This window comes from Zonotrichia albicollis, chromosome 7 (assembly GCF_047830755.1).
Source record: "Zonotrichia albicollis isolate bZonAlb1 chromosome 7, bZonAlb1.hap1, whole genome shotgun sequence".
NCBI lineage: Eukaryota > Metazoa > Chordata > Aves > Passeriformes > Passerellidae > Zonotrichia > Zonotrichia albicollis.
Window position 1 is genome coordinate 32,994,353 of NC_133825.1, and position 27,939 is coordinate 33,022,291.

A 27,939-nucleotide genomic window follows, 5' to 3' on the forward strand; every position below is an offset into this window, starting at 1 on the left:
CTGATTATGGAGCACTACTAGTCCTGAGCAATTAATTGTAACAATAGCTACTTGCATATACACAATTTAGACAAATTTAGCCAGTCCATTAGGATAGCATCACTAACATGACTATTAGTTGGCACTCACATGGCACTTTCAATCACCCAGCTGCAACAACTGAATAAGAAGTCAGAGAAACTACAAAGACAGAGCTCTCCATACATTTTAGATGGCCAGATACTAGGAATTGAGGATTTGTTGGTTTTGGTTCTGCCCCTCCCAAACCCAACTGGGAAGGCAAAGTGGGTCATCAGTGTGCAGCAGGAAAGGACACACCTCTCCCCTAACAGGACAGCGTAAAATCTACCTCCTTTAGGAGCAGGCTGGTACACAACAGCAAGGACCACCTTGCTGCACCAGTCTGACTGGGCTCAAAGTCCTTTACAGCACTGTCAGTATTGCCAAGGCCAAACACACTTCTGGTGCAAAACAACTTGTTCTGCCCCTTCCAATAATCCTCATCCTGGGAGGACACTTTAGATGACAGCATTTACGTACCCTCCTTAAACAGGGCCTCACTGTAGACTAAATAGCTGTAAGGATCTCAGGGGTATTTAGTAAGTATGAATATATTTAAGGGTTGAAAAGGGCAAAATTATTATATAAAATTATGACTCTTCCCCATTTCATTCTAAGCTGGACCTCCAATATTGTGTGTCTCAGGCTTTCCAGTTCCTTTGCATAGATTCAAATTGGTGTCCAAAGCTACACAACCTTTTCTAGGCCCACAAGCAGAAGTTGCCTTCCCTGATTTTTCTGAAGATATCCTCCCCTGCATTTTCTGAGGCTCATTCTCTTTCAGCAATGCAGAAATCACAGGCATGCATACAATGCAAAAACATGTTTTAGTGCATGATTTAGCCACTTCTGAAAGTTCTCATGGCTGCTGAATTCTGTATGGCAACCTGGACTATTTCTGCGCACAACATCAACTCTGCTCACGTGATAGTAATTACAGAACTCCCAGAGGAGCAGAGCGTGATGGAGGCTTTAGTTGAAAGCTATTATCTTGTTCATATTGATTCCCTAGAGCATTTACATTTTAGAATAGATCTGCCAGAAGTGAAAACTACTGGGACTATTACTCTGATTTGACTGAACACAACATCCTAACACAGGCTGAGGATGTCAGAACTGACTGATTTCCCCGTACGAGAAACCTACCCAAAAAATCACCCTCCTCATCCCCACACACAAACACAAATTGAGATTCTCCATTCTGTGACTAATTTTGACCCAGAGTATCAGATCCTTTATCCCTGACTTTGACAACATTTATTCACATGAAGAGCACTCACTGTAGAATCAGTATTGGACACTGAAGGGTGAATATTTTAGGAAATTGACACTAAAAATATCAATGCATCCCCTGCAGATCAGACACTGATTTCTGAGACTGGGCATGCCTTCCCAAGCACTCATCAAGCCTCGGGTCTCACTGGGACCTAGGCAATAATAGCTTGCCTCTGCCTTAAAGATGGCTTTCACTCAAGACTGACAAAGATAGATCTCATGTACCACTATGTACCACATAGGTTTGGACCTATGTCCTGGGATGACACCCCAGCATTCTATGGTTTATGTGGAGTGGACTGCTAACAGCAGCAGAGGTTTTGCCAAGTTGTCACATGCACAGATCATTTCATGTCCTACACTCAAGTTCTGCTCAGTTTCAAGCCTGGAATTAAATTGAATTTAAATTGAAAGAAGCAAAAAGGAAAGGGTTGGGAGTAAAAACCATTCTGCTACAAGCCTCTAGATCTATTCTTTGGCTACACTTAAATGTCTGATGGAGCTCACTCAGTGACATTAGTTTCAGGGACTCCACACACCCCAATGGTGTTAAACCATCATTTCTGAGAGCCATCTTACACCTTAACCCAGAAAGCATTTTTGTGCACAGTCAAAAAAATTAAAACCAGACAAAAGCAAACTATTTCAGGATGTCTTCAGTGCAAAACATTCCTGGTGTTCCAGGACAAAAGGACACCAAGACCCCTGGAGCATTGCTGCTATTTAAGGAGAATTGTCTCAGTATGTTTCATTTAATAAAAAAAATCCCACATATTGACCCCATGAAAGAACAGTCTGTGCACCTTTTGATTCTTGAAGACAGCAAAGAGACTTGTTTAAAATAGCCTACATAAGTCGTCTCTCCTCTGGGGCTCTGCATTCCTTCCACAACTGAACAGACAGAAACAAACCTGCATTGTCACACAGCAAAGAATAAGGTTAAAACCTCTATCAACATGGCATTTAAGCATGTATTTTTTTGGACAGACTACCGAATGCTGTGCTGGGAGGCAGGAATCCCAAGTTTTCTCCTGCAGTCTGCCAGGACCTGCTTTTCAGAGCTGCCATGCCTTCCTATCTCCCACTGCCTTCAGTGGGGGTTCTGCACTGCATTTCTGAAGGTCAGTGCCTCAACTCCTCAGTGTCTCAGCAGTCTCATCAGTAAAATAGGAATAGATTAGATCTGTACTCCAGCTGAATTACTCCCAAGCACTGTAGCAATGTGTGGCATCATTTATTCTCTGGCTTTATTTTGCTCTGAATCAATGGAGCACTCAACAACTGCAGATTTACAGCTGCTGCAGGTCTCTTCAAGCAACACAGCTCTGAAAATTCAAGTTATTGTTCTGGCTGTCTGTGCCAGGATATTCACAAGCAACTCTAGGGTAATAACTACTGTTAAAATTTGCAACAAAATAATCCTGCTGGATCTGAATCTGAACTGCACTAGGTGGCGATATGTGATATTGAGGCTATTCCATACTCGGAATTCATGATTCTCAGATCATACACTTCTTATTTAGCTGAACTAACAGATCAATGTCTCAAACCCAGACTTTTCCTTTAAGAAATAGTGCCTATTAGTGGACCTGAGATACCATATTTCCAGATTCTAGCTGATAAAAGAGCGTTCTTGGTCTCTGCCTCAGTTTTTTTTCTATAACACACAGAAAATACATCTACTAGTTATTAGAAAATACATCTACTGAAGTGGAGCTATTTTTACTGAACTCTAGCTAACAAAAGACCAGGACAGATAATGTTGATTATGCTTCCACAAGTGGCCAGATGACATCTAGGCAGCAAGAAGTTAACACACTTCCACAGAGCAGCCTTCAAGAGCAGTAGATAGCAAAGAACACTGTTACTATCACTGCAACTGAGCTGGCTTCAACAAAGAAGAAAACTCCTCTTTCATAAGAAAAAAGTTAACAAATCCACTGAGAAGCTAGGAAAAAAAAAAAGTACAAAAACTAACAGTTCAGTAAACAGGAGCAGTACCACCACATAAAGGCAACAGATATCCTGAGGCACCAATCCAATAAAGGAAAAAATAAAAAGGAAAAAAATACTAGGGAAAACACCAGCGCTTAAGTTATCACTAGCTGTTAAAGACATGATAAAAGCTAGTGTAGGGTAGATTAGCTCCCACCTGCTGCTCCAGAGACATCTGGTGCTAGCCACTGCCAGAGACAGAATACCAGACCCTGGGCTAGACCCAGTCTAGCAACTGCTGCTTTCTCAGAAAAAAGAAAACAACAGACTTGATAATTTGATATTAACAGCACAGCAAGAGTTCTATCCAGGGAAACTGAACTGTAAGTGAAAACAGACCTTGAGCATGTTTTGGTTTAGCTATTATCAGAAAAAGGCTACTGCTGCAGAAATTTCCTCAAGGATGATATTACTCCTGCTTTAGGTAATTCTGAAAGGAGTGTTGAGAGCAGATGAGAGGTGGGTAAAACAGCTTTAAAGCCCATGAAATCAGAGTACACTTTACTTTTCTTGAGGAGAAACCACAAAATTCCAAAAGCTTATTTATATTCCTTGACTCAAAATGTTCATGGCTCAGTTATACACTAACAACCACGCACCTACAGCATCAGAGAAACAAAAGAGAATGATTCTTCAACCCTCTCTGAACTAGCCAAAGCTGTAAGTAACACCAGCTTGTGTCTCCAACAGTTTGAGTTATTCAGTATGGATAACTCACTGGGATGCTGTGAGTGAGAGGAATGACCTGATTAATTAAGACTACCATGAATTCATGTGGGAGGATCAGTAGTGTGAAGCTGAGAAGATACAGGGTTGTGGGAAACAGGAGTGGGCGATGCCAACAGACTAGAAAGGCCACTGTTCTCCGAGGCACAAAGCAAATGTTAGGGCATTTTCCATAATACCAGAAAACATCCCAGTTGTGCAATACAAAACGAGGATGCAAATTCTGTATGCCTTATTCAGCTGTACTAAAATGCTATGAAAGAATAGATTTCTTCATGTCAGATCAGGCATAGTCTGCTTCCACAGGCACAAAGCACCACCATGAAACTCTACTATGTGCTCTGCCTTATCCAATATAGACACTGATTAATTGATGATATGGATGAAATCACATTTATACTATCAGGTGATCTAGCAATACACATGGTGCATTAATAAGCAAGAAACAAGATGTTTAAAGGCAGTAGTTCACAAATCATCTCACCATCAGTGTGCTCAGGGACCCTTTCCAGCCCCCTAAACAGCCTATGAAGCCTCTCAACTAGTCTAGTCTCCTTTGCTTCAAAAGATTAACTCAAGTCACACACTCCTTTGTGTGTTTCTCCTATACTGAAGTCTCTCTACCACATATATGGCAATATTAAATCTTCAGATACAGAAGAAAATTACAAGATAATATAGAGACACACAGTAAGATCCTAAGTCATTGCCATTGTCAGCAGGTACAAAACTGCCCAAGTCTGTCTCTGGCTGAGACTGGGTAATTCCCTAACAGCAAAGTCTAAGAGCCCCTTTACATTGCTGCTGTTTTCAAGCAGATTCCCCTCATTTCCGTGGAATCTCATTCTCCTTCCTATAGTGATGACTGAACTATATTTTGCCTCCCAAGGGAGAGCTGGATGCCTGTCACTTGAATTGCTTACAGCCAAGCCACTCAAAGCACATGAGAATATGCCGGGGGGAACAATACTGCATATGGTTTCTCAGCATTCCTGAGAGCCACAGACAGAAAGGGATTGATGGAGTCAAAGCCCTCCCTCCCACCACCCTTCAGCCCAACTCTGTGCTCTGGAGGGGTGTCTGACCCCCTGGGCTAATCAGCAAGGCACACACATTGGCACACACGGATTTTCCCACACAGAAAGCCAAAACACTGGTTTTTCACAGCGTTTCTTCAAGAGCTAGGCACAAAAGGCCTACATGCTTCGGGCAATGGGAGTAAAGTCCCAGATTCCACCTTTTTAGAGGTGCTTAAGTGGTTTCAACTTCAGGAAGATGCTGGCCTCCGTACGGAAAAGAAACCAGACTTCACAGAGTGTGAGGAGACAGCAGTAAAGTAGAAGGTTCATCCAAGAATTTTGCTTTAAGGGACTGACAGCTCCCTCTCTTACCCTAGGCACCTGTCTCAGTATCCAGAGCAACTCTGGGCAAAACCCTCTTGGGCAGCAGACTGGTGGGAAACAAACTGCACATACCACAGTCCCCACTTAGTTCCTAATGGTTCTGGAGTTCCCAGTTAGTTCTGGAGTACCTTGCTGAGTGTCACTGGAGGCACACTGGGCCCTGTGGGACAGCAGCTGCTGCAGGACAAGAAAGGTTTCACCCCAAAAGCAAGAGCAGTTAGTGCTGACAGTACACTTGACAAGCATAAAAGAAAAAAAAAAACCACTTTCCTGAAATTCAGGGGACAAACATCAGAGTTCAATGTTTACATACAAATAACATCACCCTAAAAAGTGCAAGGACAATACTATAAAGCTAAACTGGCAGATCTGAGCCCAGCAGTAAGACAAAGCATTTTCACCAATTAGAGAGGTGTGGTACTAAATGTTGGCAGCAGGCTGCATGCACTGGATGCTGAAGGAATGGGGATTACAAGTACAGAGACGGCATCTCAGTTTGAAATATCCTAGAGTGAGAGATGTAGAACACCTCAAGGCAGAAAACAGCCCTTCCATAGTCCATTTTTACTATACTTAAGGAAATTTCTTCAGAAGTCTGTTTTGATTTGGTTTTGGGTTTTTTTTTTAAGAACATAAACAATTACTTACAAAACACCCAATTTACATAATCAAAACTAAGTAGATGTACATACAGTACTACTAAGTAGTGTGGGCTAGAAAAGAGAATGGAAATTAAATAACCATCTTGCTCTGACCTCCAATTAGACAGCCATTTTTAACAGAGCAGCAAAGACAGCAGACTTGCTGTGCTCATCACACCTTCACCTCTCGTTTCCAACGGCACTTTAAACCCCAAAAGCACTGTCTGGCAGATCCTTCTTCTAGCACTACAGGCTGGGAGCAGAGTGGCTGGAAAGTGGCCCAGTGGTGTTGGTCAACAGCAGCTGAACATGATCCAGCATGGTGGAGAGAAGGCCAATGGCATCCTGACTTATACCAAGAACAGTGTGGTCAGCAGGACCAGGGAAGTGATTGTCCCCTGTACTCAGGACTGGTGGGGCTACAGCTCAAGTCCTGTGTCTACTTCTGAGCCCCTCACTTCAAAAAGGACACTGAGGTGCTGGAGCATGTCCAGAGAAGGGCAACAGCACTGGAGAAGAGTCTGAAACTCAAGTCCTGTGAAGAGTAGCAGAGGGAGCTGGGGTTGTTCATCCTGGGGAAAAGGAGGCTCAGGGGAGACCTTACTGCTCTCTACGTGCAAGGAGGCTGTGGCAAGGGCAGCCTCTTCTCTCAAGGTAACCAGGGACAGGACAAGAGGAAAAGTTAAGGGTGGACATTACTCAGAGTAGTTAAACTTTGGAAGAGACTCCCCAGGAAAATGGTGAAGTCACCATCCCTAGAAGATGTCCCCAAGAACAATGAATTCAAGTTCTGCCTCTGGTAGGAAGCCTGACTGAAAGCCCTTATGTAGAGAGGGACACTGCATTTAGGAAAAAAGAGAAGAGAGGCTATAAAACAAGCTGTAGAAGAGAGAGTTCATCCCATTTTGTGCAGTTTAGAAAGCTTTCCTGTCGAGTGAGTGATGCAGTAAGAGAGGGCAGAAGCTATGTCACTGCAGGGGCTCATGCTGCATTTATGAGCTCTCTCACTTTGAAAGCCTGAATGCAGATCAACAAGTAACAAGACTGTTGACAGTAAATACAAGCTGGGGTTATGTATACAGCAGATGTTACTAAATCTTCAGGTGTTAGTTCAGTTGTCTACAGATAAAACACAGCAGGCATTTTAACCTATATGTGGAAGTTCATTCAAGGGGCACAGACTAAGGAAAGAGCTGCTTCAGCTTCTCAGCTTATATGGCTGTTACACATTAAAAACCTCTGTGCGTCTGCCCTCAACATAGCAGTATTCCATAGTTCCCCTGTTTAACATACAGGTACTGATCCCCTGCTTGGCTTTTCTGGTTTTGGACCCATATTTCCTGTCCTGCAAAACTGTATCCCACTCCACTTAATAAGCCATATGTGCTCATTTTTGAGGGACCTAGTCCAACACTGCACAAAGTTACACTTTCTTGGATAAAAATGACAACAGAAAATATTTTGCACTTCTGCTAAATTATTAATAATGTGGAAGAAATAAATCTGTTTAATTGAAGCTGATATTTTCAAGTTACAGTAATCAAGAGCTGTAGAAATACAAGTTTTAAATAAAAAGTCTTTTTAATGAAATGTCTCAACAAAAGAACTGCAATTAGTTCTGCTTAGCAACTAGGCAACATCAAAAAACAGATGGTCGATTGGACAAGAGACCAAACATATGATCAAGCCTTTGAAATGCTAACAGTTAATTCCTTTCCTCGTCAGAGCATAACTAGTAGAGACCATAAAGGTAAATAGTACTTTTCTATCCACTAACACAGCAACAGCTCTGCTGTGTTAGGTCAAAGGTTGCTCCTTGCTTTCATTGACAAAACCAGTCACAGAGACGTTTCCTAGGTAAGTAATAATTGACCAGATAACTTCAGGATAATATTTCTTCCTAAAACAAATCTCCCAAGTTTTCAAATTTCTAGGTTTTTTTAAAATTTGGGCAGAAATAATTAAAGCCTTCCACGTGCCCCAAATGTGCCTTCCAAATTCCATCCTTAGTAGCTATGGGCACATGGGAAAAGGAGAGGAAGCACATTTGGGTGCATACAGGGAATGCCAGCTGGAGAAGCATGCAGGTGGCATTCTCTGCTGTACTCACTAAGAAAATCCATTCACTTGATCTTATGTTTTGGAAGAGACTGAGAATTCCTCCTTTATCTCCTTTGTTATGTCTTCGGTTTTCAAAAATTGCAGAATGCAGAAACCTCTGAAGTCCTTTTTGCTACTACAGTTATAATGTAAACTGACCACCCTGTTGAAATGATGAATGAGTTCACATCCTAACTTAATATACATTCCTACCCAACACAGGCTGTTTTTACAGTGCTCAGGTTCACATCACAGAGAACTGTTTCTCACAGAAAGAAAAGTGTGCAACACAATAAGCACACAAGTTTATTCTTACACATGCTGGGGACTTCACAGCTCCAAAATACTGCAACTGTGCTCATGTGTGCTTCACATGACTGCACAACCTATCACTCTGACCCTGAGAGAGCCAAATATTATTATTAAAATCTTCTCAGCACTTCTAGTGAGAACTCATTCTGGACTTCTGTTAGAAACTATATTTAGTTACTGGGGAGGTGTAAAAAGAATTTGAAACAAGAAGATAGAGGAAACAATTTAGCTTCTTTTTTTTTTAAAACAGAAGAATTAATTCCTTAGCTGTGAGGTAGTAGTATGGAACCCAAGGCCACATTTCTAAAGTATTTCAGACTGGAAGATACTGAACAGGTTTCATTTGCATTAAGAATTGCAGACTTCCAAAGTATAGTCTTCTCCTAAATCCTCACTCCTTTTGCTTCTACACAGGAAAGTATTAAGGTCATTCAAGAGATGCAACTAACTTATTCCAGACTTCCTCTTTTACTCCTTTTACACAAAGCACAACCATTATCAAAAAACCTAGTGAGTTTTGGCATCTCAGGTGAGCCCGTTTTTCCCTGTCTTATAAGTCCTATATAAACACCTTCTTAAACACAAAATTGTAACAGAAAGCACACCTTGGCAGCTGACACCAGACAAGACTGAAAGGGCAAATACCATTTGGCTGAGATCTAGAGCTGTCCTTCATCCTTGCACCAATTTGAAACTTTTTTTCATAGTGAACACAAGGTGGGTCTCCCCAAGAGACCTCAACTGAGCAGGACTGATTGATGACCACATTAAACCAAGTAAAGGCAGAAGTCACAATATGGTTACATTCCATCACTGGATATCCACCAGAAATCTTTGTAACACTAGAGTGCAATAATTTTTTGAAACATCTGATGGGGAACTGTATAAAAAATGCCAAGAGCAGAAATACAATCACACTGAAACAAGCAAGCACAGGAAATAGTGAAGGGTAAACCATCAACCACAGCTCATGGCAAACCCTCACCCAACAGCTTCAGTTCTAGGCTAGTGGGAGCCAACAGTACCAGAGCGTGAGGAGGAAGGAGGATTTTATTTTTAGCTAACTTCCAATTCCTACCATCTATCACATCCTTCTCCCACATTAAGATTTCAGCACACAGCAATCAAGTGAATCTAACAGACAGTAAAGATCAATTCAGTATTCCTGCCCAGGAATTTGTTACTTTCCAGCCAGTAGGGGATTCTGCTGCAGAGTTAGAAGGGGAGATGAGTGGGGAAGGATGACAACTCAAGCTTTCCATTCTGGCCTTAAACAAATGCAAATTAACACTCTCCCCCTTATTAAGCTTATTAAGTCTCTGCTATCTGCAGATAACCCACAGCATTCAGGGAGACACTTCAGCCTGCAACTTTGAAGAAGTAGGAATCTACTCATCAGTTAGCCCTATCTGTGCCTGATGTGCTAAAAGGCTATCAGAAAAAGCTGATCGGGCAAATGCAAAAACACAAAACATTGTTATCAGTACCCAGGTCCCCCTCCCACATCTGCTGAAAGCATTTTCACAGCAAAGCAGGACTTGCTGAAGCTCATGATCAAAAGGCCAGTGCACCCCGTCCCTAAACCTTTCCTTAAAGACAAAAAAGCAAAGCAGCAGGAGCAATCTAAATCGGTGGCTTCTCTACATAGCTTACAAATGTAGAGACATCTGAAAAGCACTGGAAAATAATCTTACTGCTTTAAAGGGACCCATGCCAAACACCAAGGAACAAGCGAATTTCAGCAGCATCATACAAAGCCAAATTTGGTCCCCAATTAAGAATACAAATGGCAGCCTGGCACTTCAGGTCTTCCCTCACAGTGACTGATCAGCAAGACAGGGCATGGACATTTTACCTCACCAATAATATTAATATCAACAGCAAAGTTGTATTAAACTTGAGACTGGTTAAATTCCATGCACACAATTCTTGCACAGTCTTCAGCCTGCTACGTGGGTTCGGAGAGTCAACTAAGAGACAGATTTATTTTGTTACACAGGAATTACTTGAGATATATTTTCCAAATAAGATAAAAGAATCCTGCAGAACCTTTAACGGGCTAGCCTTGAGAGAAGTCCACAAAATATTTATTAGTATTATATACTTGATAGGGTTACACAGGCAAAGTACAATTTTACACAAATACTTATCTCAACTGTAGCAGTTCTCAGAGAATGGTGTGGCTTCACTGCTGTCTGCAGGTTTACACAAATTTGCAATTTTGACACAAACATACTTTGTTCTTTCAAGCCTGAATGCAATATGCTAGCTGAAACACCCATTGTTTGTAGAAGCTCTTCCCGAAAAAGATAAATACAATTTCACTCAAGTGAATGAGGTGACTGGATTCATGCCAGAATGAGGACAAATGTTTCTTGATAACACCCAATCTAAGCCTCTCCTTCCTCAACAGATTAAAACCTGATGCATATGGAAAATCCTACAATATTCCCAATACAAAATTCAGGGGTATTTGCTCAAATCCTTTTTCCTTATCCTGTCTTTGGGGGGGGAAATTCACATCCGTTCACTGGGTGCCACACTGACAATCTGGGCATAGTCAATAATAATTGAAAGAATAGATATATCTTTCCTGATCTTCTCCACTTCTGACAGGGAAATTTATTTCAGTGTTTATGCTTCTAATATAACTGACAGTTACTGATATTACTTCAGATCAGCACATTTTTCCTTTAGGTTTTAGACTGCCACCTTTAGCTTTATCAAGCTTACCTTAACTTGCAAATTTTAACCTGATGCATCTGTGATGAAGACAGCAGCCCTATACTCACTGAATTTCCACCAATGTGTTTACTTTTCCCTTTGTCTCAAAACTAGAGCGTGTGTGCTAAATTCCTAACATTATCTAAATCATATTTCCAGCATAGCAACTATTAAGGGTGTTTTCCAAAGTTTTGCACAGGAAGCAATTTCCCCCCCTATTTTCTCAAGAATCCAACTTCAGAGGATTTTGATTACTAAAAGAGAAGTATTTTCAGCTGTCAAAAAGTCAGAACACTCAAGCATTTATTCTACAAACTCCAAGCACAGTAACATTTTTGAGCACTATTCTTGTGAGACTGCTTTCTACTGAGGAAAGCTACACTTCTGTCTGGGCTCACACACCATCTATTCTCAGAGCCCCTGAATATCAACTACAAACTTTTCCCAAAACAGACAGGATGTCAGAGGCTGGTCCCAACACATAAACCCATGCAGGAGCCACCCTGGAAGTAACTGAAAATCCACAGGAGAATTAAGTGCGTTGGAGACCCTGCCTCCTAAAGTAGCTTCTTCTACTGGGAGCTCGACCCTCCAGAAAACATCCAAGTCCTTCACTACACAGAAAAGATGAGGAAAGATTGTCAGCTAATGCTATTGCCATGTTAACAGCCTTTCTGAAAAGAATCAACCAGTTTCCCTCCCATCAAATTTTACTTGTTAGCAGAGAAGAAGAAGAGCCAAGGATTGTGTTTAAAGCACAAGACCCCATCGAGACAGTATTTAAGGGTTTCGTTCGCCGAGTTTGCTGAAGCACAGAAGAAGCGGCGGCAGCTCCCGAGGGCTGTACGCGGAGGAGCGCTGCCCACGGAGGGCGGCCGGCCCGGTTCGGCGGTGCCGGTCCCGCAGGCGGCGCGGAGCCCGAGCCCGGCCGCTCCCGAGCCGCTCTCCCGGCAATGCGCGCACACGGCAGGCACACACGCACGGGGAAGGAGAGCTGTCCCGTCACATCCCAGGGGGAGTCAGTTACCTCTGGGCTCCTCACGGCAGCCTTTGCAGGAGCACAGCCCCATGGCAGGTGGCAGCGTCCCTCTGGGCCCCGGCCAGCCCGCTCCCGGCCAGGCGGGGCCGCCTCCAGCATCCCTGGCAGCGGGGCGGGCAGCCGGGCTGGGGCTGCAGAGGCTACGCAGGGACAGCGGCAGGTCGGTGCCCTGCAGCCCCCCGCCTTTGTCGCCCGTGTTTCCAGCCGGCCTCGAGGCAGAACTCGGCGCTTCACGGCTCCCTGCCCCTTAAACCGCGCTGGCTTATTAATTATAGTCACCCTTTGAAGGGTGAGAGCCACCGGAGCCTGCTTTGTGTGAGAGGCTCTCAGATGGCCAGAGGGCAACAGACACCCAGCACAAACCTTCAGTGTGCATAGAAAGATACCAGATAGACTATTTCACCTCTTGCAAAACTCCCTCACCACAGGACAGGGTCATATGGTATATCCCCCACAAGAGTAAACACCATATATCTGAGTCTCCACAGAGATACTGAGTGTTACAGGGACCTTGCATTCTTGCAAAGGTCAGCGCTGCTCTAGCAATATTCAGAAGGCTCGTTTACATGCTCACTTTTAATTGCATTAACCTAACTGAGTCACCAGCCACAACAACAAGACAGCTTTTTGTTTTGGGATAAGGAAAGAACAGCATCCCTAGAACAGATGTTTGCTGGATCTCTGATCACTCTGTGCTTGTTCCCTAGACCCTGCAGCACTTCACTCCAGCAGGGACCCTGCTTATTGAAGCCCCAGTGCCCAGGTGCAGCAATGCCCTGAGCACTGCAGCTGAGACACAGTTTGTTTTATACACTAACTCACAGGCAAACTGGTTGCCTTTGCAAAGGTTGGGTCAAGCTAGAGTTGGATGTTACAAGAAAGTGACTGAATGATAAAGTCTTTTCCAGGCTGGACACTGCAGAAGAATACACTCTTTGATAGCAGTATGCTATGCACAAAAATTAGTTTGGGTGGGAGGGCAGAAAGCTTGACAAATAGAGGTTTGGGGGTGGGGGAGATAACAAGGAGATACATCTTTCAATTCTGTTAAAATACCAGAAAGAGCCTGAGCCCAAGAACTGATATGCAGCTCCAGCTCCTAGTACATATTTCAGCCTTTTGAGCTTGAGCTAAAGTTCTTCAGAATGGACTTCCAGGAGAGAAAATGAATGACCTAAAGGGTAGATGTCTACCAGGTCTCCCATCATTAAAAAGAAAAAAAAAAAGAAAACAAAAAACATGACAATAATGTTCTACAGAGAGGTCCTTCTGCAGAGTATTCAGCTGTTAACTGCACACTTGAGCAATCCCAGAGTATGAGCATTCATTAGTTAGCACAAAAAAACCAAAACAAAACCAAATCCCACACAGGATAGAAGACAGACAGGGCAGAAAAGCTTTCCACCGCCACCAAACACACTAGAGGAAGTTCAAGATATTCCTGCAAGAGAACTGAAGGAAATCCAGTATTCTGGCTTTGCTGGTACCAACTTGTTCCTCTTGGATAGATGTGTGAGAATTCATGTCAGTTGTTTTGTTGAGCCTCTGAACTCGTCAGAGAGTGCCAATAGCTGACAGCTGCTTGGAAATCCATCTCTTGTGCAGAGCGCTCCCTTGCCTTGTACAGCAGCAGAGACTTCCCTTTTCTCTTGGCTAGAGGGTGATCTGATCTCAGGGAAGAGGCACAGGAACCACCTGCTTGAGGGGCTGGACAATCTCCTGGCAGCACTTCTCCGTTTGGTTTTAAAGCAAGCTCCAGGCAGCCCCCAGCAGCGGGGAGCTTTCCAAGCCCTGGAAAAGCCGCAGGGTTTGCTAAGGGCACTGCCAGAGCAGCGACAGATGGATAACAGGGATGGAGGGAGCACCCTCCTCTCCAGCTTTCCAGCCTGGCAGCTCCATGGAAAGGTGGATGCTGTCTGTCAGAGGAATCCCCAGACTACCTACAAGATACTGAAATTTGAGCATTTAAGAAGTTTTAGGACTATTATGTATATATCACTTCACATGGACAGGTGAGGCTGATGAGGGGTTTGGCACACATGCTTAGTTCAGACAATCAATCTGACAGGTTCAACAAAGCATTTAAAGAATTTTTTTTCATTTCTATTACTGAAACATTACCATTTAAACCTCTCCTTATTTTCACAAAATATTTAGAAAACTGACAAAAAGCTCGTCTTACCTTTTGTGTTAACCCTGCATGTCTTCTCCTTAAGACACCACCAAGCACCCACCAACTTTAGACTAGGGTTTACAAAATCAGGAGCCCAGAGTTCAATGTCTAAATTTGGATTTCAAATGCTAAAACATTATGCTGATCTTTCAAAAACTCTAAGGGCTTAACAGTTCCCTGTAAAATGAACTGGAGCAGACTGAGTGTCCTAAGAGTTTTTGAATAACGCATCTGCTTTGCACTTTTTTTTTTATTATTCTCAGCCACAGCTCTTGGTTCCACCATCTGAAATTCTTGATTTAAAGTTTATATTCCCTCTCATTTCTTAAGAAATACAGTAGTGTATTTCTTAAGTGTATATTATATGTGTATAGTGTATATTCAGTGTATTCCCTGCCACTGAAAAGGAAAGCCAGCTGCTAAATACTGCTATGTGGAAAATGAACTTTTATATTTCTGGACAATGCCAAACATCTGGAAGCCAGAGGTAAAGATTTCAGTTTTAGTTAAGCCAATCACTTATATTCTGAGGGAAAAAATACTCTAACCAAGTAAGTTATTAAAAATTGCAGCATGGCAGAGGAATAGGTTATTCTAATTCAATGATTCATTGCAGACATGACAGAGTATTAGTGGCGGAAGGTGTTTATCAATCATTCCTTTACTAGGAAACAAATGTTCTTTGTGATTCCCATCTATATCAGTTACATCTCTAGAACTGGGCAAGCATTCATTTTGGAAGCTTTTTAGACATAAGACCATGATTACATAGCTTTAGGGATTTTCCTCACCATCCCCTCCTCCCCAAGAAGCAACAACTCACCTGAAGAACACAAAAGTTAACACCACCTTGCATCATTGCTATTAAACAGGTGAGCTGGGCTTCATAGAGAATGGACCTAAGCCAGCCAGTAGCAAACATGCACTCATGGAGAGCTCACAATTTATACTAATACCCATGCTCAAAATTCAGAAGAACGTGTTAGAATTTTCAAGCTTGGCCAATAAAAGCTTGTTTTGCCTGATCTGTAAAATTATTTGTACTATGATCTTCTCCATATCAATCAAATAATCTGTAAACCAGGGAAATTATAGACTTCCTCTTAAAAAGTTAAAGCCTTCATAAAATGAAAAGTTTACTTTCTAAGTCAGATTCAGGATGGATTATTTCCAGGATTTCCAAAGTACATGGTGAAGCAAGAAGTGGCTTGCCAGGCCACAGTGGAAACACTATGACTCTCCACACATTTCCAAACAGCCACTGGACTCAGAAGAAAGAAGAGACTATTCTGGCAATGTAATAACAGAGGTAGAAGAGTACATTACAACCAGTCTTAGTTCATATATATCTAAATACTCTAACCCCCTAAAAACACCCACTACATTTCTTATAAGAGCCTGAAACTACACAGTGAATTTTCTAGCCTAGTATTTATTAAAAAAGTGACATGCTACCTCCCCTAAGGCTTTTTCCTGTGAGAGCAGAGCAATGTAAACCATCCTCACCCTTTCAAACTCCAGTCTTCATCATCCCCCGCTCTCCAAATACACACTTCTAGTATGTTTAATATAAACTGCAAAGGAAATGTTTTTGAAAACTCCAGTTCTCCAGGCTCCTAAGACTCTGAAAAATAACCTGCTGAGAGAAGAATTAGACCTTCATGTTTAAAGGAACAATTTATAGTTCATCTGTTCTTCACAGAAGACATTAGCACAGAAAACATGAGTTCAATGTAGATGTATCACCAGACTCTATGAGAGACTTCATGAAAGTACACATTTTGTATTCACAGTTTGCCATGCCCCAAGTGACCTAAAATGCATTCCTGTTAACCAGGTTAGGCTAAATTTACAATGGAGCACAGATCTGTTAAGAAAAGGCACTCAGGCTTAAAAAAATAAAGAAAAAAAGAAAGGATCAAAAGTCACCTGTTCTGTCAGGAATAGCATTTCAAAACATCTAGCCTTGTCCTATTAAAGAATTTCTAGTCCAGAAAGAGTCAAAAGACACCAAGTTTATAAAAAGTTCTTCTGATTTGACTATATCCATTGCTTTCTCTTCTCCATCCAATCACAGCAATTCCAAGAGAAATTCAGTCATACCATATGACACTCCCATGACAATAATTTTCACTGGCATGAGGACGTTATTTCATATTAAATGGAATATGAAAATGGCCATATTTTAGGAGATTCATAGGTGTACACCTTCTTTGCTTTTTCTTTCAAATAATGACTCTGCTGCCTAAAGCACTTGTGAAGTGCAAAACAGAATTCCCTGAATTCTGATGAATGAAAAAACTTAAAGAATTTTAGGTGCAGTCATCAACAAATGAAAAAAGTTTGGTTGGAAATTCCAATACAGCTTTAGCCACACTGTGCTAGAGTACCTCCCCAGGTTTTTGCTTTGAAGGCATCAGCAAGCTCTTTGGCCTCTGGCATTGAAGTGCTGAGGGACCACAAAAAACTCCCAAATAGTGAAGCCTTACACATGGACAAAATTCCCTTTTGCAGCTGGTTGTGGCAGAGCTGCCACTGTTCCTGTTCCATTTTTGGCAGCAGAAGGGCAGCAGGTAGGCACACTGGCTGGTATCAGCAATTCCTGCCTGGCACTGCCATGGACCCACAGCTGCTCTTGCACAGTTCACACCAGCTCAGAGCCCAAAGGGGAAGAGCAGCTAAGCACACAGATTGTAAGAAGCAGCTTTACTGCAAATACCTGAAGGCATTTCGCTGCCCTCAGCACTCAAAGCTGCTAAAAGGAACCCTTTCCTAACAGATCCCAGTGTGCACAGAGCAGACAGCCTGCTATTAATGTATGCAAGCTTTTGCACTGCTTTGGCTCACAGAGAGACAACTCTTCACTGGCTGCAGAAATTAAAGCTAACAGCATAGAGGTCTGAGCTTGATCAAAAATATCTGGACTATAAAAAAAAAAACATCCCCCCCAAAAAAAACCCAAACCACAACAAATACCAAACAAACAAACAAAGCCCCCTGCATGTTCTTAAGCTGAGTGTAAGGTATGCTACCCCATAGGCAATACATCCTTGTCATATTTCCTCCTCCCTATAAAGTTCAAAAAGCCCAGAGCAAACAAGTTCTCACTGATAGCACGCTAATTATCCCTAAGCCATTTCAGACAAATACAGAGGGGGTTTTGCCTGTGAACCCTCTCTCAAAGCTGTTTGACACTGGGCCAGCTGCCACTTCAAACTGGTGCTGGTGCATTCATAAACACCCCAGATAGCAGTTTGTCAGTTTTCTCTTTTGGATCCTGGATCAGCACACTATCAGCTGCACCTCCCTTTCCCCCCACACCTTTTGTGGGCCTCATAAGAAGGACCTGTGTTTTAGTTTTCTTACCTTTTCTTCCCAGAATGACTTCCACATGGTATTTCCAAGTCAGTGTATCCTACTGAGCAGTTAAGGTGCAGTGCTAACAGGTGCCTCAAAAGGGTGAGTGGTGCTGCCCTACAGGATTGCCAGTATCAAAGAACAGAATCACAGGGTCATTAAGTTTGGAAAAGATCTCCAAGACTGAGTCCAACCTTTGACTGAACATCACAATGTCAACTAAACCATGGCATTAAATGCCATATCCACTCTTTGCTTCAACACTGTGAAGAAAAGGGACAGTGACTTCACCACCCCCCTGGGCAGCCAGTTCCAAGGCTTGACAAGATTTTCAGTGAATAAATTCTTCCTAATGTCTGCCCTGAACTTCCCCTGGCACAGCTTAAGGCCTTTTCGTCCTGTCTTTATTTCACTTCTGTTAGAATTTAATGTGTGCTGTGACATGGCCATATATCATGTATCTTATTTTACTTCATCATGCTAACCTAATAGAGTACTTTATTGGCCTCAGAGATCCCAGACATTGCATAAATCTTGTGGAGAATTCACCCATTGCTATTGCAAATGGGAACACAGCTCTTTCTGGGGCTGAACAAAACTTAAACCCATAACAGCAGCAACAGAACGTACAAGCTGTAAAACATCACTGAAGTCTTGATTTCTGACAAACTAGCAAGAAATATAGAGATGATACTACATAACTGATCATGCTGACAGTTTGATAAACACATCTCTATGTAACAAAGCCGTACTTGCACCAGAATACTTTAAAAAATAAATCTCTCTACTAACTACACATGCCTTAGGACTTAATACATTATCCTCAAGGCAGAATATTCAATAGCAGAACTCACTATGGAAGGTCTCAGCAGGAAGTATTCAAAATCTTACCTAATTTGCACTGAAAAATCAACCTGAGGAGATCAAATGATACCTTGTACATTTCCACTACAATGTGTCATCACACTACAAAGCCATATTTCTATACCCAAAGGGCAACCTATATAAAATGCTATATTTGTCTCTCAGGAACATAATGGGTTAAGGAGGACTGCTCAAAACCAGTCAGAGGTTACATTTTAATGATCTGCACTAGCAAAAAACCCTATTCATGAAACTTCTTAAGTCTCATGCTCCTTTCACAGCAAGCCTTATGCGACTGCAATTGAAGTTTTAAAAACCATCATTCTTCTTTAAAACCAGCACATGCATTAAAGACAGCTAGGTGCGACTGATCAGGGATCAAATGCACAACTTCTCCTGGAACACAAATCCCAGGACAGCAGAACACAGGTATGCTATTGCAGTCCATTTCCAGTCCTACTTTCAGCTGCCCACGGGCCCAGAGCACTGGGGGATGGAGGCAGTACAAGTTGAAGTAGATCAAACACTTCTAATAAAACAAAGGCAGGACCTTGTTTATTTCATTAGGCAGGGTCATTACCTGCCAAATGCAAACATAAGCCTTGGGCATTGCATATGCTAGGGGAAAAAAGAAAACAAAGCAAAAAGCAATTTACAGGCTGCAGGTGCCTCCTGATGCCCTTCAAGATGTTTTAAATTGATAACATAAGGTGAGCCAAAACATTCTTAACTATCAGGGAGCCTCATCACCCTCAGGGGAAAAGGTTATTGGGCTCCTCTTTCTGTCCAAAACCCTGGATGCAGTCCCAAGACCTTCACCTGTCATGAGTCATCACCTTAAGCAGGCAGAAGAGGACTGGTCAAGCTGTAGGGATACAGCACTGGACTGAACACAACACTTACTGAAATCAATAAGGTTACATGAATTGAGAGCAAAGTTCAGTCCTCTTTTCTTTTTTTTCCACATTCTCTTTTCATAAGAATTCAGTGACATGATAGAGTCAAGCATTCAGGGAAAGTACAGGTCAGAATATCAGTAAGAAGAGAAGCCTTGCTTACAGAAGATTTGAGCTGCTAGCATTTATCTGCACAAGGGAAATGAGGGGCTCCATTAATTACTCAACTACCAGTTCATCAACTTATATCCATTAGTAAAGCAAGCCTAGAAATACTGGCAGCTGATTGATACTTCTGTTGAACTAAAGGAAGTTATCAAGGTCTGAGCAGGCCATGAAAGCTATTTTCAGTTCAATAAAAGAATCTCAGAATTAGGAAAGGAGTAATCCCACACAAGGCAGTTAGTATCTTTTAGAAAATGCCAATGCATTAAAATTGCAAAATTTTGAAAAGACATATTTTTAAAAATAAGTTTAGCAGACTCAGGATGGGGGAAGAGGAAAACAGTCAGACAGATGCCACTAAATAGTCCATAAACACTGGGTCAGCATGTTAACCTGAAATAGTGGAGATCTACACCCAAGTGGCTTCCCCACAGTGTCTATACAGAATATGTTCTGCTCTTGTATTGCAATTTTAAGACCAGAACAAGATTGAAATAGGTAAACAATATGAACTTGAATGTTTTCAAAGACTGTTGATTTTGGCATCTGAGACAACAGCTGTACATTGTGAATACATGGAGTGTGTTCAGTATAGAACATTACAGAATCACAGAATATTCTGAGTTGGAAGGGACCCACAAGGATCATCGAGCCCAGCTTTTACATGAGTGATCCATATAGGCATCAAGCCCACAACCTTGGCAGCATCAGGACCACATTCTAACCAACTGAGCAAACGTGCAGGAATGTATTCAATATTGCATTCTGCCTATCACAGGCTGGGCAAAGACGTCGTTAGGGAACCCCTGCTCGCAGGTTTGCTTGGAGGAGACACGAATGAACAAAACAGAGTAGCCAGTTTCCTCTGAGAGCATGAACTCGCACCCCAGGGATTCAAGGCATTGCCATCACCGACAGCGAGAGCAGAAGCTGGAAAGAGGCAGCACCATCTAGTGCTCAGGAGAGACGGAGCAAGCAGAACGGAGAGAACAACGCGCCGCACTCCCCGGGCACAGAAACTCGGCATACACACTTCCTAGGAAGCTCAAACTGCACTTGAGCATAAAAAGACACTGCAGCTGGGAAAAGGCAAGCAGATGTACCCATCATCATCTGAGTGTTAAAGCGTTATTACCTTAAAGGTCTCAACCCAAGAAAAAATGTAATAATAAAAAACTGTTACCAGACTATAACTGCAAAGAAAGCATACAATTTTATCATTCTGGGCACTCCTTTGAAAAGAAAATTTAGAAAAAGCACTTATTGTTTCTCACTCCTCAATAAATGGAAAAGTCTATCTTCTGTTCCAAGAGGCAGGTTTTTTTATGACATACAACTGCATGCTCTCAGCTATGCTCCAGACATCTACAAGTAATAAAAACAGATCTGACAGGGCCCTCCACTGCAAAACCAACACCCCCAATCTTCTTGTCTAGGCCAATGCAATGCCATGGACATGGTAACATCCACAGCTCTCTCTTGCTGAGTGTTTCCAGAATGCACTGCTGCAACTACTCTGTCTTAAACTTCCTTGTAGGACCCAAAATTACTTTATTTTGCTGCCATTTTCCCAGTCAATATGGTGGATGCCAAATTACAGGAATCTAAATATACCTCTCAAATATCAACATCATTGCATATTTAGATATGCACAGTCAGTTTTCAGCTGTAGACTTCAGGAGAAAACTTAATTACCAATGGCAAACTCAGGATCCTGCTGTTAATTGGAATTGCAATTTGCATTGAATAATAGAGAACACAGAATGATTTTCAATGTATGAATTTCTAATTTCTCCTCCTGGTATTTTAATTACACAGCATCTCAACAGGAACTGAGATAAAAAGGCCACAAAAATAGCTTAATTGGTGTTGATCACCTGGGATGCAGCAGTGTACCACAGATCAGACTGCTCTGTGGGCACCATTCCACCTACTGGTACAAGACAAACAAGCTGCCACTCCAACTTCTCTGTCAGACACTGTCAACAACACAAATGGACCCCTACAGAACAAATAGACAACAATTACTGTTCCTGTAAGAATTAGGACTCCTACCTTCTTATTCTGCCTTTCTTGATTTTCCTTCTTGTTATATAGCCCAACTAAGGCCATGAAGTAGCTTCTGCATAAGCCCTGCACAAAGTTTCTGCATGAGGCATTTTATTTTGCCCCTGCCTAACTTCTGGCATAATGCAACCGCTACTCCATCTTTGAAGGACTCAGTATTCCATGCAAGTTCCTTTTTTAAGGCAAGTTGCCTATGGTGAATTCAGTCTTTATAACTAACTGAAAGAGCACACCATAGAGAACTGACTTCTAAAGTTTTGAAAATAACCTTTGACATGTAAATCATGTATAGGCAGTGACAATTGCTCTGGCTAAGTCTGCAAAAAGACCAAGGTAACAACTATGAAGAGGAATGAACTGCTTCACCAAACAGAGGGCTGTTGCTAACTCAACTGGAGCACAGAAAACAACCTGGAGGTGCAGTTTTCACCACTTTAGTTGGATTGACCTGAAGTCAAACTGGATTGAGAACTTTTTTCAGTCATGAGAGCTGAAATGAAAGATATGATTAAATATATGGAAACAAGATCAACCCCTTCAGCTGCTGTTTCCAATAAAAATATTAAACTCATTACAAAACTGCACTCTCATTCTCACAAAGTCTCAGCTAAGAGCTGCGACTGTTCACCTTGGCAAAAAGCACCGTGGCAAGAAGGAGGAGCTAGCTATCATCAGTGATAAGGGACATCAAAATGTGTACCATGAGATCCTCCTAACTTCTGAAACTTTTTACCACTCCCCTTTGTGATTCTAAAAACCTTACTGTATCAGGAAATTCTCTGTCTGCAGAAGAACTTGAGCATCTCATAGTGCTGCAAAGACTGGGGAATGAAACTAGGTAGACCACTTGCCACAACACATTAAAACATTGTTTCCTAAAAGGTGAGACTTCAGAAGCATTTAAGTCATCAACATTCCTTAAGACTTTTTCTGAGCTTAATCCCTGTGGCTTCTTACAAGCTGCATTACACCACTCCAAAATGCACTGTAACCTCAGGTCAGCACTGAATATTCTGTTGCCCCTGGCAACAGCAGATGCTGTTTTTGTTGCCAGATTTGGACTCCTCTCCCAAACAACACAGATCATTTCATCCATAAATACCAGCTGCTGTGGAATGATTACCCCAAATGGTACATTTGCACCTGACGTCATACTACCCTCATAACTTCACAAAAACATCCCCCACCACCTGCTAATGTGCACTGGAGTATGAGAGCAACTTGCACGCACAGTTTACCCCACCATTCTACTCTGAACTTCTATGATGAAGGGAAGCATGAATGGATTCAAAAGGGTCCAGAAATTTACACAGTTTCCCCAGAAAGGAATATAGAGAATATATTTCAGGAAGTCCTGTCACCAGATCTAACCCTGGTTTGACTGTAGAACTGTTCTGCAGTCTCTCATGTCCCTAGTTAACCCTTCTCCCAGCTGCCCTATACAGCTTAGAAATGAACTTGATGAAACATGAATAATACACAATGCCCATCATTAGTTCTTGTTACTCAGCAGAAAATCAATACAGGCTCTGTTACAGCACAGGACATGCTGTTACTCCAGTCCCTGCCCTCTGAGGGAACAGCTCTCACAGCCAAACTTAACACAGCCTGCAGCACAGGAAAGGTGGCAAGATCACAGCACCAGTTGCACAGCAAGGACACTGAGTGCCTTAGCCATCAATCACAAAATAGGGTTTTGGAGATAACTGGTACCACAGACTTTGGAACCCTTTGGACATTTCTCAGACCTCAGCCTCTTCTCTTTGTCAGATAAACTGCTATCAGCTATAAGTACACTTTAGGAATGTTTCAGTCCATTCTTAATTTTGTTGGTTAAAGCTCTGATGCTTACTAGCACAGTAAAACCCTAATCTATACTTAGAGCTATTGAATGCACCTGTGTTCACAACATCCCCAACTTAGCTACAACAGATTTTAAAAAAATTCTTAGCATTGCTATAGAAACTGTAGAGTCCTAGCTTATAGTGGGATAAATGAAACACAATTAGACAGAAATGTGATCATGGCTATACATCCAACACAGGGAAAGATGGGCAGTGATGGGAAATAGAGATCTGGGTCCTGCAAGATCATTTGTGCTGCCCTTCCTATCTGGCATCTGTTTCAGAGCTGTTCACTATGTGGGTGTTCTGCAGGCTGGCAGCCACACAGAACACGGTCATTTCAGAACACATGAAAAAAAGAAAAGGCATTAATGCCAAAACCAGCACAGAATAAATGTACTGTGAACAAAATGGGCAACTCTTCGGGCCACATTCCCCTGTGACGTCTGTGTCAATCACATTCTGTATTGACTGGCTATTTATAGTGGTTTTCAATATTTACTATCCATGTTGCAACTAAGTTTGCTACAAACGGGATTTAGCTGCATAAATGGGATTTAGTTCATTAGGGAAAACATCTTCATTTTGCAGACAACCTATGTGCAGGGTTTGAACACAAACACAATACAAATACTCCCAAATACAATCAGAACTGAATCAAATTGCTCCTGCAGTAGGGAACTTAATTCTGCATCTATCCTGGAGATACCAACTCTGTACCCAGAAAGCATTTGTATGGGAGCTAAAATGACTGCAAAAGTTTTACATTAATACTACAGTGACAGATCATTAGATTTTCTACCTGAAAAAACTTCAACATCACTTCCATGCTAGGCCATTTATTTTCTTAAACTTTTTATCCAAAAGGAAAGTGTTTTGAAGCTTTTTGTCTGCACTCCCACCCACTTCCCAAAATAATTAGTATACATGAAAGAAATTGCATCCAGATACCACTTTTCCCTAAGTTCTGTGCTGTGTTCTGTGCCTGTTTCTCCTGCAACAACCAGAAGAATGCATCCATAGAGAGACCACACAATGCTCCAAGAAAAAAGCCTCTCCAAACAGGAAAGTCAAGGATCATGATGCACCTCAACTACTGTAAAATGGAAATGAGGCACCACAGCAGCACTTTTATCCAGAACTAAGAACACCATGTAGTCAAGTCCCTTTTCTCAGTCTCACTGGATAATCTTGCCAGTGTATCAGAACATTCAGGAATGATCAATACAACTCAATTACCATTAGTGACAACTGATGTGATGTTGTAATGAAAGCACAAAAAACTGCTGGCATACCTGGAGTAATTTCAAACAGATGTTTCCCTGGTTCATCAGGATTAGGTGGCAGCTCGTTCACCTGACTGCCTTGCAGTAGTATCAAACCCTGTAATGGACACAAACATTAGTGAAAAGGGAAAGGCCACTAAAAGGGTAAGGAAAAGGTGATAAAATGCATAGTAAACTCAAGTCCAGCTTATCTACTGAGCCCAACACCTTTCCACAGATTTGAGCAAGAAATTATTTGAGCTGGTCATCCACCTGCTTCACTGTCCTTTCTGTCACACTGGACACTGCTGGTTAAGGCTGTTTCCTCTAGAATAACACAATTCTGAGCATGCAGAAATGATTCTCCTTGGTTTCCACACCTAATTATCCCTTGCAAGAGTTTCATCTCTCATTACACCTACTCCTCCTACACCCTTGAATTTCTGGTTGCAGCATGCATTTGAATAACATGGCTGATTTTCCAGAGATGCTCAGTACACAGAGGTTTCCAGGGAAATACTCAAAGACACCAGCTAATTCAGGTTTGAAAGACAATGGACAACTTTTTAATCCAAAAGACTATAGCTTCCCTAGAAAAAACCTGAGCCCCTTCCCAAGTTCAAGTGCTGCCAGTATTCAGCTTCATTTCCACTTTGAGCCCAAGCATAATTAACACAATGTATTCCAGTTTGGGAACTCTGCGTAACTGGTGGCATAGTATCTTCAAAGTGAACAAAATCCTCTTCATCTATGGAAAAACTGAAAGAGACATCACAAGAAGCTCTTCTCCAGTAACCTGAGTGAAACAAGCATTTAATCTCTGATATTTTAATGGGTTTCCAGCTAACATTCTTCAGGACCTATGCACAATCAGACAGACTCTGGGACTCTCAAGAGTTAAGCCATGAAGAAGGTAATCAGCAGTTCCCACTCCTGCACTGAACTGCCCTGGAATGCAAACAGGGTCCAGAGCATCTTTTCTTGATGAACAGAAAATGAAGAAAGTTGTTTCAGTCAGGTTTTTCACACATATCTGTGGTTGATGAGAATGTAGCTATGCATGTTTACTGATCTGGCAACAATCAAATCCAAGACACACTGGACCATCATAATATTGGTAATCAAAACAAATTCTAGTTATGCTATTTGTCAGCTTCCAGATCCACATACAATGGAGTAATACAATTAGTGTCTCATGAGACAGACAATCCAGAATTTCAACTAATAGAAGACAACTCATCATAAGAGCTTTGCAATCTTCTCTATAAAAAAGAAGCCAGATGTGTTACTTTGTCACTATTCCGTATAACTTCCATAGCTTTGCTGCTCAGGAATGCATCCTCCTACAAACGCTTTGTTCAGCAGGGTCAAGGCTCAGCTCCTGTCCCCTACCCAGTGCAAGGTTGTGGAAGGACATTGTGGAGGAGGGCACTTAGCAAAGTCCATGCTGAGTGGTTTTTCAAGAATGGTTGCAAGATTTAAAATTGAGGCAAAATAAGTTAACATAACAGAATAAGCCTTCACCATCCTTACCTCCCAATCCTGTTGCCCTGCAAATTGACTCTGGGGTTCACTGAAATTAGAAGATAAATGGAACACATTCCATTGATAACAGGAAAACATATTAAAGGCAACTTGACCAAAATGCAAATGCATCTGAATTCCAAATGGCATCAAAAAGTATTGTATAAAACATCATCTTTAAAGTCCAGTGGCCAGAACTAGAAACATTCTAGAAAATTATTTCTAAAGTGCAAAATTCAAGCCCACTGCAGATGCATGGAAGCCTTTCATCATGTCACGTCAATACTGAAGGAAGGGTTAATGAATCAGCTGCACAGTGGCTTCTTTTCCCCTGGAAACTGGGGAGGGATGTCTGCTCTCTCCTTTCCTGGGAACAGAAACAAGCCCAAAGCTCCTTTAAAAACACAAACATATTGACAGAGTCAGTAGGAGCATCAAAACCTCTTGGCAGGTCAGTCCTCCCTTCCCCTGTCCTCAGGGGGCAAAATAAGAAAACTCTGCAGAAAAGCAATGGCTGCAGATCCACCCTCTAACCTCTGGTCTCTGATGGAGTGGGCTGTGCAACTGCAGCTGTCATGTGGCACACAAATAAAAATTGAGTACCTTCAACAGTACTCAATCCATTAAGACAACAGAAAAATTCCTCTCCACTCCAGAAACCTGTGTGATTCTCCTGCCATTAGATTACAATTCCACCTTTTCAGCAATATTATTAAAGGAAGAGTATCTACAGTTTCCTTCAAGAATCTGAAACAACAGGCTTTCATAAAAATAGGCAAGGCAACATCCATGAAGAAAAAGAAGTTGTTTCATGTTTCTCTTTTGAAACATTATGCCATAAATCTCATTTAACTTTATCAGATAAACAATGAGAATACAACTCTCTTCCAGAGTATGTATAAATAACCAAGTAGGTGGAAGATCAATGGGAATTTCAGTGAAACTATTGATTTAGTTTTTACACACAAGCTTAAAGGCCATACTTAGTAAATAAAACAAAAATACTTAAATCAGGCATGAGTACCTTTAGGGCTGAAGAAAATTAGGGATTAATATCAATAACAACCAGAGAAAATATCTGCATGACCTATGAAGAAATCTCCCTACAACAAAAGGTCTCAGTTGTCTTTCTAAGATGCATGGGCACACCTGTGCCATTGCTCCTTCATTCCAGAGAATCCCAAGCAACAGCTGTCTATAAGTCCCAAAAGCACACCCCTCCTGTGGGATGCATACAGTCCTAAAGAGATGTGAATCCCAATTTCTAATTCCTACAAGAAGAGTCAGAATATAGTCCTGTATCATCCTATACAAAATATCTTCCCACAGTGATAAATGTAACCCTGGGCCCAAAAAGGGCCAGGGTTAAAGAGACCCTTCACAACCTGACAGCCTGAGGCCATTTCTTCCTCATCATGTTCACTGACACGGTTCAGAGGTGCCCAGCTCTCCCACATGCATTGCATGTGAAGATAAGGTGCCTGGCTTGAAAGTGCAAAATCCATCTGT

The 27,939-nt window shown here is 41.9% G+C and overlaps 1 protein-coding gene across 2 annotated transcripts in view; it reads right to left on the reverse strand.

Annotated features, from left to right (window-relative positions):
* Window positions 1–27,939, reverse strand: part of ARHGAP22 (Rho GTPase activating protein 22) — a 123,885-nt gene that overhangs the window by 79,365 nt on the left and 16,581 nt on the right. For both annotated transcript variants that reach the window (XM_005481259.4, XM_005481260.4), the window contains exon 3: window positions 24,937–25,024. In XM_005481259.4, coding sequence (XP_005481316.1) covers window positions 24,937–25,024 — 88 coding nt within the window. The remainder of the gene's footprint in view (window positions 1–24,936; window positions 25,025–27,939) is intronic.